The sequence below is a fragment of the Epargyreus clarus genome, unplaced genomic scaffold (genome assembly GCF_041222505.1).
Source record: "Epargyreus clarus isolate Ecla_fem2 unplaced genomic scaffold, WU_Ecla_fem_2.2 ptg000018l, whole genome shotgun sequence".
Taxonomy (NCBI): domain Eukaryota; kingdom Metazoa; phylum Arthropoda; class Insecta; order Lepidoptera; family Hesperiidae; genus Epargyreus; species Epargyreus clarus.
The window spans coordinates 310,059-329,536 of NW_027332226.1; the positions used below are offsets into that span (position 1 = coordinate 310,059).

At 41.0% G+C, this 19,478-nt stretch overlaps 1 protein-coding gene across 1 annotated transcript; it reads left to right on the forward strand.

Annotated features, from left to right (window-relative positions):
• Window positions 1-656: 656 nt before the first annotated feature.
• Window positions 657-18,144, forward strand: LOC140749411 (uncharacterized). Its single transcript, XM_073082442.1, has 9 exons — window positions 657-1,485; window positions 3,435-3,628; window positions 9,058-9,142; window positions 9,601-9,760; window positions 11,826-12,009; window positions 15,902-16,034; window positions 16,617-16,794; window positions 17,376-17,511; window positions 17,766-18,144. The coding sequence occupies exons 1-9, from the start codon at window positions 1,180-1,182 to the stop codon at window positions 18,142-18,144; spliced, it is 1,755 nt and encodes a 584-aa protein (XP_072938543.1). The 5' UTR covers window positions 657-1,179.
• Window positions 18,145-19,478: the final 1,334 nt, after the last annotated feature.

Sequence of the window (19,478 nt, forward strand, 5' to 3'; positions counted from 1 at the left end):
TCGCGAAGATCTGAGAATATAAATATAACCAATAAATAACCTTAAAGCCGTTCACATAAGAATAGAAGTATAGTTTAAAAAGGCATGATAATCACTTAAAGACAACCTTTCTTCTATCGGAAGTCAGTTAAGTAATGTTTTAACTGTCCGAAATGATTAAATGTAAATATAAAGCTTATTTTACTTACGTTGTTTATTTGTGATTTCCATAGGTTATTTTACGGAAGTTTTTGTATTCATTTTTATTTATTGCATTGTATATCTCCTTTAAGCAGATTCACGCTATCAGCTTTAATATAGTGTGGATTCATTTCGGTTCCCAACATAAATTCAACCAACTCTAACAGCAAACGATATAACGGTTGTCTTGTTTATTATGCGTGTGGTGACGTCACATGACATTTCAAGCACCACCGTCGCCGTTTTGGAATTTGAAACCCACAGATCAAAAATTAAAAATGTCTTTTTAGAAATAAAAATACTTAGAGTGTATTAAAAATTAAACGAAATATTGCTTACTTATAAGCTATCATATCAAACATATTTCATATTTTATTGTTATAACTGACAAGTACCCAATTAAATAAAGTTTGTCTGAAAGGTAAGAAGGCAAGGCTGTTAAACACTATATTAAAAAATGTATATTTTTGTTTTTATTGGAAATGTCTATAAAATATTAATAGATTGTGTACCATTAGCAAACTTGTTTTGTTAATAATTTACTAACGTACACAACGTTATTAACACACTATTTCGTTTCGTAAAGAGTTTAAGAGTATGAGATCAATACGTAATATGATTCACGAAAAGTACTTCTAGTCTAATATAAATATCCTGAATGTGAAAGTTGTAATCGGATTGTTCACGTTTAGTCGTTCTATTGGCTGAAATTACTACAGAGATTACTTTTATTATTTACATAAGATGGAATATGATTTAATTTAATATGTGCCATGAAGATATGTACTTGGGGTAAATATTGGTGTTGGACATAGTACGGGAAATTGCGATATAAATTCATATAATAACCCGAAGTTGATAACCTTTACTTTAGGTAGTTAATATTACAACCGAGGTTTTCCATTTGCGTCTGTGTATTACTCTGATAAATAGAAATACGGTGTATACTTACAATATCGTGTTAGTGATGTTCGAGATCAAATAGCGAGCTTAGTCGCGATGTTATTATTGTTTATGATTTTGGTGTTGTGTGGCTATGCGAATGCTGAAACAAGGTGTAGAGAGGCCGACGAGAGTAATGGCCTCGTCTTTGAGGAGGTAAAAGAGTATGTGGAAGGTCGCTACCGCCTGAAATGGTGCACTGAAGCAAGCATGTGGTCACAGGCCACTTGGAAAGTCAAAATTAAGTATGATCTGCACCTTGCACCTTCTAAGTGCTCCGAAATGCGACTTCGATACAAACCGTTCCCGCTAGGACATTCGTTCTATGAAGAGGAAATTCAAAAGGACAAAAATTGTACAAATGTAAGTATTCATTTGAATCCCACAATTTTATTGTAGTTTATTACATCAATAAATTGATAACCTAAAGATACTGGCCTATCACAATCTTACTACTCATGAATTAGTCTGATCCGGGAAGCGATTAGGGTAATTTGATTCACAAATATATATTATTACTAGCTGACCCAGCAAACGTTGTATTGCCATATAAATAAAAAAAAAAATTAGGGTTGTACTACCCCTAACATTTAGGGGGATGAAAAATAGATGTTGGCCGATTCACATAGATACCGGATAAGCACAAAAAATTTCATCAAAATCGGTCAAGCCGTTTCGGAGGAGTATGGCAACGAAAACTGTGACATGAGAATTTTATATATTAGGTATCTGATTTATTCACGAAATTTAGCAAGTTTTAATCTAGCAATCTAATCAATTGTTTATTTAGGCATATGACGGGGAAGAGTTTTACTTATATTTAACACAGAAAAGTTACTCTACTACCTATTCTGTGTTGCTAATGAGTGGTTGGCGTTGTTCCTAAACTCCTGATTTCCAGCAGCTAGGTAGCCGACGGTAATTTGTTCAATTGTAGGTTATACTTTATTATTCGCGTATAGCATGTTCCAGCATCCTTCCTTACGCTTCGGCACCTTAAAAATTAAACTACATGTAATACAAGGTTAAATTAAATACTCTAATAGAACTTAGATAACAGATATACTAACTTTTCGTTTAACATACTCGTTCTTACACGTAATCGTAATTTTCTTAATATTAGTTCACTTTTGTAACACAAAACGGCACTTATTGAGCATCACAATGTTTATAGTAGGTTAATATAAAATTAATAAAAAAAAGGGTAGAAGAATTTTTTCTTTTTTTCTCCCGTTTACAACACTTGGCACTATGTATACTGCACAGCCTTCCGAGCAACGTTCGCATATGGTCCGGGCTGAAAATCAGTTGCCGAGATCCAATCTCGGTTTTTTTCTGAGCTCCGGAACCTTTTTCACAGACTTTAGCTGCAACACTCGATTATGTGTTTTGTTTGTTTTTATTTTTTAATTTACTTTATTATTTTCAGTTTTTTTTTTTTTATATATTGTGTAATTTTATTTCTTAAGAAAATTTAGTCAATAAGTTCATAATTAGTTTGTGTTTCCATATGTGTATTTTTGGATTTCATTGTTTATTGTGTGTTATAATTTGTTGTTGTTGCTTAAGTTCTTGAAATAAATAATCTATCTATCTATCTATCTATCTATCTAAAAGGTAGAGAGTTAAAAATTACTGAAATGCTACAAATGTTATACTTGAATAACTCCTGACATGTATTTCACATTCCATTTCTATCCTTGTTAATAGCACCACTTTCAAGCTTAAAAATAAATATCACAAGAATTATATCACTTACAAAAGTTATGAAGGTCTTATTTAATCAATGCTATATTAAAACAAACTTATTTTGGGCATCCTACTTCTTATTATTTAAGGCTATCTTATTATTGGTCTTATTGATTTTTACCAATATTTTAGTTGCAAGTTTGTGAGGATGGATGGAATTGTGGCTACTTTAGCAAAAACTGCTAAATGGATATGAATTTAACTTTCCAATAATATACTTTGTACATCAGAATAACACATACACTAAGAGTTATATAAATTTATGTATCTTTTACAAAGTGTTAGAGCTAAAATAGTTAGTCATAAATTACTTATTATTTTAATACTATGCTGATCTTATTATATTTACTTAAAATTAAAATAAACACCATTTTATATAATCTACTTTGATGTTAAGTAATTACTGCAGCTCTTACACTAACTCAGGTTGGTTATATTGTTTTATATTATTGGACTATGCCAACTATATCTCTACACAATATACTCCAAAAAGCAGTTCTGTACTTGATTTGTTACAATGTGTATTTTGCCATAAGTTTATATAAAATTAATTATAATTTCAGGTGTGTTTGTTAAAGAACTTTGACCTTATATTCAATGACACATGCTACATAATCCAGACAAGTGTGGATGAGGATACCACCACAGACACCATAACATCAGGCGATCCCTATACCATTGCTAAATATGTGATCAATAACTATAGCCAAGAGTACTTCCTCAAGAGTGCAACAATTGCTGATCTAACAGAGGAAGGGTAAGTATACTTTGAATATTTATTTTATTTATGAATGAATTATTCTACAAGCCATTAGAAACAGTTACAATAATGATGCAGTATAGACAGGAGAAAATCAATAAAAAACTGTAAACACAAAACCGCTTTCTATCCGTTCATTTCATTTGTGTTGTATGAAAAAAATATGAAATAATAGCAGTACCTGCCACTGACATGATTCAACAAACAAAACTAAGATTGTATTGTAAGAGTGTATGCACTTTAAATTCCATTTTATCAACATCATCTAGACATAGCTAGCAATGGAGATAAAATGTTATTTTTACTCCTTTCAGAATTATATGCAAAACTAGCTGACCCGGCAAATTGCAGTGTAAGTGTCAGATGAATTTATCTACATTTTGTCAATTTTACAGGAGATAAAAATAGTGTGAAAATTCGCCACTTCAAACTTTACCAGATTATTAATAGAGATAATATACAGTAGTTAAAATAAAAAATATATATTAATATATAGTCCTACTATTAGAATTTTGAATAATATAAAAAAATATGTTTATAAATGCTTACAACGACACAATACCCCCTGGGACCCCCTGGAAAGCGACAAGTTTGGCACTACAGGTCAGCAGATTGGGACGGGTTACGGGAATTCCTGGCATCATACCCGTGGAGGCAGCTATGTTTCGTCTCGAGTGATCCTAGCACGTGCGCTGACTCTGTGGCCGACGTGATTCGGCAGGACATGGAATGCTTTATTCCAAACTCTGTCGTATCCGTCGGTGGGCGGAGTCAGCCCTGGTTTGATGGGTCTTGCGCTAAGACATCACGTCATAAGCAAGAGATCTACCAAGCCTGGGCGTCAGCGCACGCGTGCAAGGATCCGAAGACCCCCGAGCTTCGAACGGCTTTCAACGCTGCCTCCCGTTCAGCAAAGAAGCATATGGCTAAGGCGAAGTCTAGGCACATCGGCAGAATTGGCGAGCGGCTACTTGGTTACCCCTCCGGGAGTAGAGCCTTCTGGTCGCTGGCCAAAGCTGTCGAGGGTAATTTCTGTCAATCTTCACTACCGCCCCTGCGGAAACCAGATGATTCTCTGGCCCATACGGCAAAGGGGAAAGCCGACCTTCTGGGTACCCTCTTTGCCTCAAACTCGACTCTCGACGACCGAGGAGCCACACCGCCTACCATCCCGCGGTGTGAGAGCTCTATGCCTAATATACGGTTTACACAGAAAGCTGTAAGGCGAGCTCTATTGTCTCTTGATGTCAAGAAGTCGAGTGGGCCGGACGAAATCCCCGCGGTGGTGCTGAGGACGTGTGCTCCCGAGTTGACTCCCATCTTAACGCGCTTATTCTCGCTTTCCTACACCACAGGACAAGTACCGTCTTCGTGGAAGGTTGCTCTTGTACATCCGATCCCTAAAAAGGGTGATCGCAGTGACCCGGCCAACTACAGGCCTATAGCGATAACCTCCCTGCTCTCAAAGGTGATGGAGCGTGTTATAAACACACAGCTCCTGAGGTACCTCGAGGATCACCAGCTGATCAGCGATCATCAATATGGTTTTCGCAAGGGCCGTTCAGCTGGTGACCTTCTAGTCTATCTCACACACCGATGGGCGCAAGCCATTGAGAGCAATGGTGAGGCATTGGCGGTTAGCCTGGATATCGCGAAGGCCTTTGACCGGGTCTGGCATAGAGCCCTTCTCGCGAAGCTTCCATCTTACGGTCTTCCTGAGAGGTTATGCGTATGGGTAACCAGCTTTCTGTCGGAGCGGCACATCAAAGTCGTCGTCGACGGATGCTGCTCTGATACGAAACCTGTAAACGCTGGCGTGCCCCAGGGCTCAGTCCTATCTCCCACACTATTCATTCTGCATATCAATGATATGTTGCAACAAGTAGGTAACATACATTGCTATGCAGATGATAGTACGGGAGACGCTACGTATACAGGCCGCGCAAATACCTCTCGGACTCTCGTGGAAGAAAGCAGAATCCGACTTGTGTCTGAAATCGAGGACTCTCTGGAGCAGGTCTCGACATGGGGTCGACTTAACCTTGTTGAGTTTAACCCCACGAAGACACAAGTCTGCGCGTTTACCGCTAAAAAAACCCCATTCGTCATAGCGCCACGGTTCCAAGGTATCCCGCTCACCATTGGTAAAAGTGTGGGGATCCTGGGAGTTGACATATCGTGTGACGTGCAGTACCGGGGTCATTTGGATGTTAAGGCGAAGTTGGCATCAAGAAAACTGGGCGTCTTGAACAGAGCGAAGCGGTACTTCAGCGCGGGGCAACTCCTTCTGCTTTACAAGGCGCAAGTGAGACCCCACATGGAGTACTGCTCACATCTCTGGGCAGGGGCGCCCCAATACCAACTTAACCCACTTGACTCCGTGCAGAAACGCGCGGTCCGAATCGTCAACGACCCGGTGATCTCCGATCGGTTAGAACCTTTGAGTTTGCGGAGGGACATAGGTTCCCTCTGTGTGTTCTACCGGCTTTACAATGGTGGGTGTTCCGAGGAACTGTTTGACCTGGTGCCTACGTCACCATTCCTCCATCGCACCACTCGCCGAAGGATGAAGTTCCATCCACACCAACTGGACTCGTGGCGGTCCTCCACGGTTCGGTTTGCACGGACGTTCTTGCCGCGGACGTGTAAGATGTGGAATGAACTTCCTCCTGAGGTATTCCCGGAGCGCTATGACATGGGGCTCTTCAAAAAAGGTGCAAAAAGAGCTCTCATACAAAGCCGGCGATGCATTGGCGACTCCTCTGGTGTTGCAAATGTCCATAGGCGGCGTTGACTACTTTCCATCAGGTAGCACGTCTGCCTAATCGTTAGGTTATAGGATTAAAAAAAAAAAATATATATATATATTATTTTGTTCATTCAGTATTTTATTTATTAAATATACTGGTATGTCGTTTTGCCATTTCATAAAGGACTATTGTGAACCATTTTGTGAAAAAAAAAACATTTTTTATTTTTTGTACATTTGTTCATCTGACTCTTACACCGCAAAATGTTGTGTTGCCATATAAATGTTAAGGGTGAACAACCCTTATCACTTAGTGGTATGAAAAATAGATAGTAGCCGATTCTCAGGCCTACTGAATATGCATATAAAATTTAGTGAAAATTGGTAAAGCTGTTTCGGAGAAGTACGGTAAACAATATTGTGACATGAGAATTTTATATATAAGAGATATAAAATATAATTCTGGGTATATGTATGATGTTTACTTATATGACTTGTTATCATAAAGATAGTAATTACCACATATCATTTTGTCAATTTTCCTTGTTTGTGTATAACAATAATAAAGTTCTGTAAAACAGTACCCTATTATTAAGCCTTCTTGGTCGTTCTTTTTTTATAATATAGGAGTAGCACTTGTGCAGGCAGTCCACATGATGGTATGTGGTTACTGTTAACCATGGACATCTGTAATCATCTCCAGGTAACATTAGGTTCATAAAGTAGGTTTGAGGTCGACTAAGCTTGAATGCCTTAAAGGAGTCACTCTGTTCATCTGTCATAGGGCTCTATTTCTTGGACTGTGTACTAGATAGGCGCTTGAAATTGTATTGCATTTCAATTGCCGCTACAACAACAAATGTTAAATTATTTGGTGGTACACTTCCCTCCAAGCGCTAGTCTGACTCATATTTAACCAATTTATTACTACATATAGTATATATTTTTTCTTAGTTTTTGTAGGTATTTTTTTTAATTTTCGGACATACTTATCACAAGCGTCTAGCAAAATATTCACTTCCTCTGTATTTTCTGGTATTGATGTAGTTTATGATGTATTATTTATCATCTGCCAGTGATATCCACAGACAAATATGTCGATTTTCCTTATAACTATGTATGATAGTTTGTATAATCTTTATTTCGTGACCTTTTATCCTACCTAACTTGGGGTCGACCATGTTAGATATAAAAACTAGAAGGAAATAGCATAATACCTATTTTCCTCTTACGCCAATACTATCTAATCTACCACTCCCGACATAGGGGTGCTTAAAAGTGCATGTCTTTTTTTAGGACTTATGATTTTTCGCAGTGGGGCCTGACCTCTCGCTGCCGGCCGTGGTGAAAGCTATGGTCAAAGCGCGGGGTCATGGAAGGCGGTCAAATTCTGCGAGGAAGTAATCTCGCAGAAGGAGGCTGCGGAGCGGGAGAGAGAGAAATCCTCAGACCTCCCAATCCGCAGCCGTAAAATCGGGCGTAGGCGAAGGTTTCCCCACGGCCATCTCCTACCCCCATAACGGAGGCATTGGCGTAGGACACGGGGGTGTCCTACGTCAAAAACACCATTAAGCCTCGAGGTGGCGCGCGCGGTGTTCCCGCGTGCACCTCAAAGATGAGCGGATGGAGCAGCTCCAGCTCCATCCCAACCGAGACGGGCCCGGACGTGGGCAAACGCCGTCGGGATCGCGGACGAGTGCTATTAGCGTACCCGTGGTCCCGACAAAAGGCGTCCAGAGGAACACCGTGGGGTTTTAGCCGGTAGGAGTCCGGCATATCCTCTCCGCTACCCCCGCAGCTGAGAGGAACCCATGAAGGGTTTCCCCACGAAAAAAAAGAAAAAAAAAAAAAAAAAAAGGACATGATTTTTAAAATATTTTTTTCGTTTAACAATGACGAAATGCGAGTAAGAAAGTTATGTTACGACAAGACGTCTGCCTGCTCATGGTATTCGCTGAGTTTGTCCCCATTCACGTTTGTTGCAGCACATAGCATGTCATAATGAACTCATTTATTGTGTAATAAACGAAAAGAAGTATTGCATTTATTTTACTCTTGAATTTTTTTTAAGGATTCTTTTCTAAATTGATGCAGTTTGTTTATTTATTTTGTCTATTTGCAATTATACTGGGTGTCGCAATTTTCCTGAATAAAGTATTTTTTTTTCTTTCTTTCAATTTGCATGATGTTGATTGATTGACAGCATTGTGAACAATGGACATAATGTCAAAAATGTATGACTATTCGCTTAGTGTCGTACAAACATTTCTCGTGTTAATTAATTAAATGATTAAATAAATAAACTGAGTTCCTGCCAAAAAATAATATTGCAAAATCGCTAAAAAGTAATTTTGCCACCCACCCAGTAAATATGTGCAAGTCTCCTGAAACATGGTAATGCTGAAACTTTTGTGGAAAAACTGTGCTTGAATGCTAACTAATTACATTCTGAAAGACTAATCAAATATTTTATGTTTCATTATTTTTATGCATATTATGTATTATGTTATGATGTATGTAAAAGCCTAGAGATGCATAGTACTGATCATGTACTGATAGCCTAGTTAACTTTTCAATCGAGAGGTCAGAGATTCACAATTAATTATCACACACAGTAGAAAATAAACCACATATATTATTTCCATATGATTTTAATAGAGGACTTCAATTATTTCAGAAACAATGTAACGATCCATTGGCACCTAGGCCAAATCCCAGCCACCGACTACTCAGTGTGTATATTCGAAAATGAAGGACAAATGGTAAGGGATATTCTAATTCAACACTTTACTTCATTCTGTAGTGTGACCAAAGTGTTTTGAAGTTACTTTCATAGGACGCAATAATGAATTTCAATAAAAAAAAACCCTGTAATTATTGTTCATTAGTGCACGCGACGAAAACAAGCGATAATTATTTTCTTATTACTGCATGATTCGCTCAGTGACGTCATTCTTAATCCGATATGGCGGACGCCTCAAGTTGACCGATCATTTATTTTATTCTGGACGAACATGACAATAAACGTTTGCAATGTAGTAAATAAAATTTACTAACATCTTTTGTAGGAATCTTGTTTCAAAAAACTTTTAATCTATACATATAAATAAAATTGGAGTGTCTATTTTTAATATTAAAACAACCGCCTTTTACTACGTGCATATGAACCTACGGTACATACACCAAAATAACGTTTTTAATATGGATCGGGGTGTTTCAGAAGTGTGGCATAGACTGCCGGACGGTGGACAAGCGGCTGAAGCACGTGGAGTGCCGGCTGGCGCGGCCGCGCGCGCGCCTGGCGCTGCGCCTCGCGCACGCCGCGCCCTGGGTCGCCTGCGACCTCTTCGAGGGACTCGTCAACTCCGACCGGTCCTTCAGTCAGTACCTTTTTTTTTTTGTTTACGAGGGGAAAACCTTCAAACGGTACCCGACGACGTGGGAGCGACGCCGGGTTATGTGGGATTTTTACCGCACTAAAATCCCTCCGGTGGCCGTCCTCGGCGCTCGGCGAGAACTCCGGGATCGCCGATGGAACAAAACCAAAGTCCTCCGAGCGCGATGCCCCAATCGGGCTCTTCCCTGGGGGAGCAGTTTACGCTCCTCCCACACACCTGATGTTTACAACGGTATGCGGCCACACACACCGTCGTCCTTCCCGGAATTACCCCAACCCCAGAAGCCCCCTTTTAGTCGCCTCTTACGACAGGCAGGGGATATCATAGTCCTATTCTAGTCCCGGATTACAGGGACAAAACGATTTTTTAAGATGCTCGGTTTAGGGTGTTGCGAAAAATTATGAGAGCGAGTTTTTATAAAATTGTCCGAGTCGTCGGTCGAGGGGCTGACGAGTGACGCAAGTTCGATTTTATTCGAAAAGTCTGTCAAAAAGTCAATAGTTCGCATTGATATATATGCCATTGAATGTTCGTGAAGCAATTAATCATTCATCCATTCTTTATTACAATATCGATGTAAGATCGAAGCATGCAGTCCACCAAACGGGAAGAGGCCACTATCGTTCATGAAAGTTTAAACCGTGATGGATGCGTCGTTATGGCTGTGGACCAAGTTGGAATGCTTAGGACGAGGATGTCTCCGTTTTCACGACCTCCAAACTGGAACACAGCAGCACCGAACACTACTGGCACTAGACAGAGTTAGGTGTGACGATGGTGTTTTATTTGGAATATCATGAGTCGTGGCACGGTCTCGTCCTGTCATGTTGTGGTATTAAGGTGGTAGAACATTCAATGGTTCGACCCCGGCGGCACCACTGTCACACCTATTTCTACCTAACAACAGCAGCGTTAAACGTGCCTATGGTGGGGTTTGAAGAGGAAGGGAGGCATACTTTTTCGAGGCATTTCAGCTTAAGTTCTCGAGGGTAGCGGCGCATCCTCGGTCGACTTTGGGTCGATTAAAGATGTCACACATGTGTGGACAGCATGTTGTACCCTTACCATTAAAACATCCCACAATTTTACGTTACGTTTATTCAATCCATTATTGTGTTCCGTTTGCTTCAGTAAAATGAGTTGTCGAAAGCGCACCACTGAGTAAACGTAACAATAAGCAAGAGCTCAAGTGATGATGATTTTTTGTCTTCCTTACATGTTCGCAAAAAAGAGAAACAAAACATAAAGCGTCATTTTGTCAATTTAGATATTTAATGTTACGATACTGACACTATAGTTTTGATACAATCCGCTAGGGACGCTGATATGAAATTGTATGGACAAATACGTAAACAAATAGCAAAACAGTTATATTTGTCAAAACGTAAAAACTCATGGTAAGGGTATTGGGCGGTTACTACCATCCCTAAAAACAATATTATTTTAATCATACATTGAAATTACATACTATAATTCGATTCAATTTATAAATAATTAAATGAATTGAAATAAAATTTTCCTGAACAATGATGGTTTTTAAAGATGGTGGTAGGTCCCCTGATTTGCTAGTCCAAACCAATAACAAAACTGTTGGTCGCAGACATAGATAAGTATAGATATCTTTAATGGTTGTCATGGGTTAATTTACGCGGAACAACGCTAACATGCGCAGGTAAGTGGTGTAAAAACACAAAATCGAAGAAAAAGTGCGGAGAAATATCGTTTCATTAGTATCGTTTCATTTCGAGAAATTTCGTAAACGATATAAAAAACTACATTTTTTTAATATTTTTCAAACACGAAAATAGATGACAGTGACAATTTCAATCGTTAAAACTGGTTACATTATCTCGTTCGGAGGGAGTAATCTTTACTAATCTATGCTGTAGGCTATGTGTTATTTTATAATAAACTGTTCTAAAATGGATTTATTATTAATATCGTGAAGTTTGATTAATTTTTCATTGTCGTTATTTTTTTACTTTTTATGTAAGTACCTACAAAAATAAAGAAATAAATGTGACCCTATATCAATGTACGGTCGCAGACTTGTCCGTGGAGCTGCCGGCGGTGCGCGAGGCCGGCGCGGGCGGCGCGGCGCGGCGCGCGGCGCTGTGGGGCGCGGCGGGCGCGGCGGCGGCGCTGGCGGCCGCGCTGGCCGCCGCGCTCGGCTGCAGCGCGCACGTGCGCCGCAAGCTGCGCCGCGCCGTCGCCGACGAGTGGCTGCGCAGGTCGGTGCCCCCCCCCCCTACCCGCCGGGACGCTGCCGACTTAAACCTCACCGAACATGTGTAAGGCCGCTCCATATTCTCGCGAGAATAGCACTAGAAACGAGAATGTGGAAAACGAGAAACCTATACGGAACGTGTTGTTCCCGCGAGATTCTCGCAAGATTCTCGCGAGAATTTGGAGCGGACTTAAGGGTCGGTATATATCTGACGGAAAGTGCGTCGAGCGTATCATCGATCGCGTCATTTGTCATTGGTCGCGTCTATTCGGTTGAATTAGACCTGCCACATTAGGCGTCTTGTCAGTTTCTACACAAATCTCAGAAGCTGGACTAACCCAACTATATTTTATTCATTATTGTCAAACAGCATTAACAAAACATTGCTATCTGAAGGTGTTACTAAAATAATAACGATAAACGTCAAATGGTCACCCTTGGTCCTCTTATATATAATCTTATAAATTTAAAAGTACTATCGAAACATCAATGAAATGAAATGAAATGAAATCATCAAATCAAAGTACATTAGTGATCTCGTCATCATAATTTTTAAGTATTATGATTTCATGATACAAATCGTGAGTAGTAGCGTAAAATTGCAAGAAATTAAAAAAAAATAAAACACAAAAAACGTTACATATGTCTCTTTTTTGTGCACTATCACTACCATAAGTAAAAATAGATACATTATACGCGACGTAGTTGTAATTTTAGCACAGCTTCCATGCTTATCATTGTTCCGAGACACAAACGATCTCTGCTGATGTTGCATTGTCAAAAATATCAAAATACACGTGGCGCCTGGCCGACCGACTGATAATGCGTTGACGGAAACGGAAATGACGTCGTATTCAAGTATACGCACTAACGCATCATCGGTTAGGTGTGAAAGGTTGAATGTTTTATTATATAATTGTCTGTTCTGGCGTAACGCGACCGATAATACGTGACGCATTTTCTGTCAGATATATATCGACCCTAAATCAGCTAAAAAATAAATATCGCCAAAATCAAACAATCACCGAGATAGGTATTCTTGTGTGAAAATTTATTAGAGCCCCATGCAATGAATTTGCCCCGGGTTTCCTATGGTGTAGTCACGCCCCTGCCCGTGTTATACTTCGCTTAGCTGTTAGATGGATGACACCTATTTCATGTTATAGTAAGCATGTTAAAAAATAAATCGGAAGTGAAGTTAAAGGCCAAAAAGATACCGATATACACATTCTGACCTAAAAAAAATAAACTTACATTATTACTTTATCTGATAATGTCACTTATAAGGAACAAAATATAAAAATTAAAAATATATGACTGACTAAAGGAAAACTTTGTTTTTTCAGGAAATACATTTTATTTCATTTTTTTTTTTTTTTTTTTTTTTTTTTTTAGTACTACGATCTGTCACTTTGGACAATGAGTAGTAGGTTGGTAGGTGTTTAAGGATGGCATGCTCGGTATGTGACCTGTGTCACATCCTACTTTACAATCTTTAATTTCATTTTCATTTAAGTATGTCTTGGGGCATTCTTCGTTTCAGCCTACGAATTGTGTGAGTTTCTTTCATGAGGGTCTTTGCCAAGGGGTTTGGGTGGTTTATTATTCTCTTCTGGTAGTTTTTAGTATGTCGTACTATTTCTTGCCTTACTGTGCTGACTTGAAGGTCGTGATGTAGTTGTTCGTTTGTGACGTACCATGGAGCGTTGGTTATCATTCTTAGCATTTTATTTTGAAATCTTTGCAGAATTTCAATATTGGAGTGAGAGGCTGTTCCCCATAACTGGATGCCATAAGTCCAGATTGGTTTTAGTATACTTTTATACAGAAGAAGTTTATTACTCAAGGATAGTTGTGATCGTCGACCTATTAGCCAATAGAGTTTACGTATTTGTAGACCCAGTTGTTTACGTTTGGTGAAAATATGCTTTTGCCATGTCAGTCTTTTATCAAGATGTAGGCCTAAGTATCTTACATGATCTGTTTGTGGGATGTTAAGGTTATTTAGTTTTACCGCCGGACATGTACCTCTCTTCAAGGTAAAGGTAACATTGACTGATTTGCCTTCATTAGCTCTAATTCGCCACTTCTTGAGCCAGTCTGAGATTTGATTTAGGCCGTCTTGTAGAGTTTTTGACGCCTCTACAGGGTCCTCATGGAAAATGGCAGTATCATCGGCAAAGGTTCCGGTTGTTATGCAATTTGATGTTGGTAGGTCAGAAGTATAAATTAGGTAAAGTAGCGGCCCGAGTACACTGCCTTGTGGGACTCCTGCGTTGATACTGCAGAGGCCTGACAGCGCTTCACCGTTTTGTACTAGGAAGTGCCTATTCATTATGAAGGATTTGAGCACTGCATACACGCAGTTGGGGAACAGTGATTTTATTTTGAATAGAAGTCCTTCATGCCAAACTCTGTCGAAAGCTTGGGATATGTCGAGGAATACACTCGCACAGTACTTTTTGGCTTCAAAGGATTTATCTATTTCTTTAATTAATCTGTGTACTTGGTCTATAGTGGCATGTTTTCGACGAAAGCCAAACTGATGGTCTGGAATAAGTCCACACTGTTCAACTAATGGATGGATCCGCGAGAGAAGTAAAGTTTCGAATATCTTGGACGGTATGGGCAAGAGACTTATTGGTCGGTATGATTTTGGGTCCTCAGGTTTTTTATCTGGTTTTAGCAGCATTATTATTTGTGCAGTTTTCCACTGTGGTGGTATGTATTGCAGCCTAATTATCGCATTAAAAATTGCGGTAATTAATGCAATACCTGATTCAGGAAGTTCTTGTAGGACTTTATTGGTAATCAGGTCATATCCTGGGGCCTTCTTTGGGTTGGCTTTTTGTATTGCTCTTTTGACTTCCTTTGTTGTAAATCTAATTGGTAGGACTTCATCTGAGTCAGTTGCTTTCACACATTCTGTCACTTCCCTCTCATGTTCTGGGGTGCCTTCATATGGATGAGGTTGGAATATATTTTCCAGATGCTCAGCAAAGGTATTAGCTTTATCTTGGTCACTTCTTGCCCAACAACCATCTGGCTTTCTCAGTGGTGAGGATGTTATTGTAGGTTGTTTCATGTTTCGAGTTGCTTTCCAGAGAGAATAATCAGTTGCTCTGGTAGCATCGAGGCCCTCAAGGTATGCCTGGAATCCTGCGTTTTGATCCTGATCAAGAATGTGCTTAAGTTCTTTAATTTTGTAGTTTAGTCTTTTCTTGGTGTCAGGGCACCTGTTGCGTTGCCACAGTTTACGAAGTTTTCTTTTCTCTCTTATTTTATCAATAATATTTGTGGGTATATGTTGGTCAATAGGGTTATGTTGGTTTATTGGGGTCGCATTCCAAGCCGCGTTCTGGATAGTGCTAGTGAAGAATTCAATAGCATTAATGAGGTCTGTTCTTGTTTGAAGTGCTACTGAAGTTCTAAGAGACTCTTCCATAAGAGTACGAAATACACCGTTACAGGACCCCTTTTCGGCTTTGTGAGTATATTAAGTTATGTCTCTAAATATCGGAGGCAAGGATTCAGATTTTTTACGTTTTGCCAATTAATTTTAGTGTATAACATGTTATAGATTTAATTATAGTGTATAGCATTATAGAAGGAAGAAAAAGCGTGGAGAAATATCGTTTCATTCGTAAATGCTTTAACAACTATATTTTTTTAATATTTTCAAACGCGAAAATAGATGACAGTGATAATTTCAATTGTCAAAACTGGTTACCCTTTTTTTGTTAGGAGTGAGTAATCTTGACTAATCTACGATATTATAGAAGGGGTTCTCAAAATTTGTCATCATGCTCATTGTTCCTAAAGAATCCAAAAATGGAAGTTTGACAGTGAAACTGTTCAAAAGTAAGTTCGTGAAGCATATATCGCACGTGTTGCAGGACGCGTCCCTCAGCGCCGGCGAAGGCGGAGGGCGGCGCGCGGCGCGTGCTGCTGCTGTACGCGCGCGACTGCGCCGCGCTGCTGCGCGTGGCCGCCCGCCTGCGCGCGCTGCTGCTCACCGTCGTCGACCAGGTCACTGTCGTGCTGTATCGCGAGAACTCACCTCTCCTTTTTATAATATAGGAGTAGCAGACGAATATGCAGTTTTATGCGGACTATAAGTGGCTACTGTCGTCCATGGACATCTGTAATCAACCCCAGGTAGTATTAGATATTTTCCTACCTTAGGACGCTTTGGATGAAATAAAAGAAAGATAATATCTTAAAAGTTTATAATTCCTTATTTTATGGAAATATTTAACTAAAAATGGGGCAAGTGACGTGCAATACGCTTAATGACGGACTGCGAATTAATTAACAATTGTAAAGTAAAGCAATGAATAGATGTAAATTATTGACACAGGACTGAAGTATGATTTCTTTCTTTTGGCGTTTCGGCTTAGTCATTAGTGGTAGCGGCGCATCTTCGGTACGAATATCCAATCCTATCTGGAGTCGATTACAAATGTCTATAGGCGACAGAAGCCACTTACCATCAGGTGGACTGGATGCTCGGCTGCTACTCCATATTATAAGAAAAAAAACTTTATTCAGGAAAATTGGCACAGACGGTGAAACTGTAAATAGACAATGAACAGTGCGTTCCGTGCGCAGGTGCTGGACGTGTACTCGGCGGAGGTGTCGCGCGAGGCGGCGCGCGCGCCGGCGGAGTGGCTGCGGCGCGTGCTGGCGCGCGGCGACGTGCGCGTGCTGCTGCTGCAGTCGGCCGCCGGCGCCGCGCTCGCCGCGCCCGCGCTGCCCGACCCGCGCGCGCCCGCCGCGCCGCTGCACCGTACGTCCTGCACTCGTAGCGATTGTGTTACGATTGCATACGTTTTTTTTTTTGTTTTCGAGGGGGAAATTTTCGAAGCTACCCGACGACATGGGAGCGATTCCGATTATGTGATTTTTACCGCACTAAAATCCCCCGGTGGCAGTCCTCAGCGTGTGGTGGAGAATTCCGGGATCTCCGACGGGACTCAACTTTCGATGCGATGCTCCTATCGGGCCCGATGCCCTGGGAGCAGGCAAAATAATTTACGCTTCTTTGACATCCCCTGGTGATTGCAGCGATATGGGACCACACAAACCGCTATCCTTCTGGAAGTCGCTTGCTAGACACTTTAAGCTCCTACTGTTGCCACCCACAACCCCGGAAGCCTCTTTTAGCGACCTCTTACGACAAGCATAGGATACCGCAAACCTATTCTGATCCCGCGACTACAGCGATAGGGGTTCCGTACCTGAAGGTTAATACGAAACCTTATTACTAAGCCTTCGCTGTCTATCCCTCTGTCATTTGAACATACATATAATCTGGTATCTACTCTCTTTTCTCCCTGCCCTAAATATAAATTTGAACGTTATATACAGTGGAGCAACCGCTGCTGAACCGACGCGCGAGATTTCGCATCCCGAACGCCGGCGACGACCTGCTGCTGCTGGCGCTGCGCCTGCTGGCCGAGCCCGTCTACATCCCCAACGCGTACAACAAGTTCTACATCGCCACGTGAGTGCACGTGTCTGTTCAGCAACACTAGTGTGCGGCGATGCTGTGTAGTCCGCTTTCAACGGTATGGTAAGGTAGACAGACGTTTATACGATACGTTTTTCGGGGTATGGAATGCAGAAGACCATGAGCGTCAGTAGCCACTTACCATAAGGCGGATCGTATTATGATCGTGTATGACAAACGGTAATTAACATTGACCTGAATACTTATACTTAGAGCGTTCATAATGTGGAGTCTCATTCCGATTGCAGGATAGAGGACATGGAGGTGGAGATGGTCCGCGAGGTGACGCCGATGCGGCGCTACCCGCTGCCCGCCGCCGCCGCGCTGCTGCTGCGCGACCTGGCCGCGCGCCCCGCCCCCGCCGCGCGCCCCGCCCCCGCCGCGCGCCACGCCCCCGCCCCCGTCGCTCCCAGCCCCGCCCCGACAGCAGCGAGTCCCGGCCCCGCCCCGGCAGCAGCGAACCCCGGCCCCGCCCCGGCAGCAGCGGGCCCCGCCCCTGCTGTGCTACTGATGCCGGAGCTGCCGCCGAGCGTGGACACAGAGCCACTGCGCGAGGCCATCGCCGCGCTGCAACAGTACGCTCGCGACAAGCCCGACTACCTCGACGACGAACTTATATACTACTGAATCTCCTACGACCCGACAACATCACATCACTAGTTCATATCAATAGTACACCAATAGTACAACGTTGAGAACCTCGCTGAGTACGGACATGTGGGTACGAATACGAATGGTACGCACTTACATGTATACGTGTCTACAATACACGAATACTTACCGGCGTTTTTGTAAGGGGAAACGAAAGACTGCGTCTCTATACATATGCATCGTTAACATCCTCGTCATTGTTCGCCCAATTATTCTATCTATCGCTGGGACGTCTTACCCTCCGGGCGCACATATATTGCGGCAATGTCAACATAAGGGCGGTGGGCAGGAATTTCGGGTCACGAGGGTACCCTCTTTGCCCGGGCAGATTCTCAGATGGTAAATACCCCCCGGATTCTTGATATTTATTCATAATAATATAATGTTATTTAAAACATAATAAAATAATGAACAAATATTAAAAATATCGATAATCCCCCTGTTGAGGGGGTGATTCGGTACTTATCGCGTCGTTATACCGAGCGGACGGTCGGCCCCCTGATGGTCGGGGGCTCAACCGCCCAATTATTCCACCGATTGTATTCAAAATCAACATTTGGATATGTTACATGAAGGATTTACATTGGCTCGTGGTTTGTACGTACCACTTGCATCCTATCGTGTGAGAAGTAATTTTCCTGTCTGGCGAACTACAAACACGCGAAACACGGATAAACTGCAAAGTACTATTTTACGCGTACGAGGAAAACACTCGTGACAGGAAAAACATACTATATAAAAACAAGAGTACGCGTTAAAATGACGATAACATAAGTATACTAAAATGGAATGATTCCATTCAACTCAATACTCAAAACCGTAATAATATGGCATACGTAACAAATTTGTAAATTGCCACAAAACGACATGGGTACTTGCAGAAATTACATTAAAAAAAACAAAAGGGAATGGGGTGTTAGAGTTTCTAAACCTAAGTGTTTATAATATAATATTTTTGTTAGCACATTTAAAAAATGATTACCAATCAGTAATCCCATTTGAAGAACAAATGTTCCGTTCGAGCTCTGCACTGCCAAATTTACTATACTGTAAATTTGCTATATGATATAATCAAGCCCCACGACGTTTAAGAAATCTAAGTCGCAAAATGTGTTGATAACATCCATTTATGTCGCTGACCACTCACAATCTGGTTGACCTTAAACTTTGTTAAGATCAACTTCTTTTGTATTTAAATTTGTTTACAGAAAACCTTCAACTAATCGTACACAGTAGTAAATATGCATACGTGCAAGTAGATATGTAAATAAATTATTGCTTTATTGAATAACTGTTCCCTTGAATTCAAA

Excerpts from the sequence above, each read along its gene's own strand:
- LOC140749411 (XM_073082442.1), top strand. The coding sequence starts at position 1,180 with ATGTTATTATTGTTTATGATTTTGGTGTTGTGTGGCTATGCGAATGCT. Across the intron at positions 3,629-9,057 it reads GCTGATCTAACAGAGGAAGG|AAACAATGTAACGATCCATT; the intron begins GTAAGTATACTT and ends CAATTATTTCAG. Across the intron at positions 9,761-11,825 it reads CAACTCCGACCGGTCCTTCA|ACTTGTCCGTGGAGCTGCCG; the intron begins GTCAGTACCTTT and ends GTACGGTCGCAG.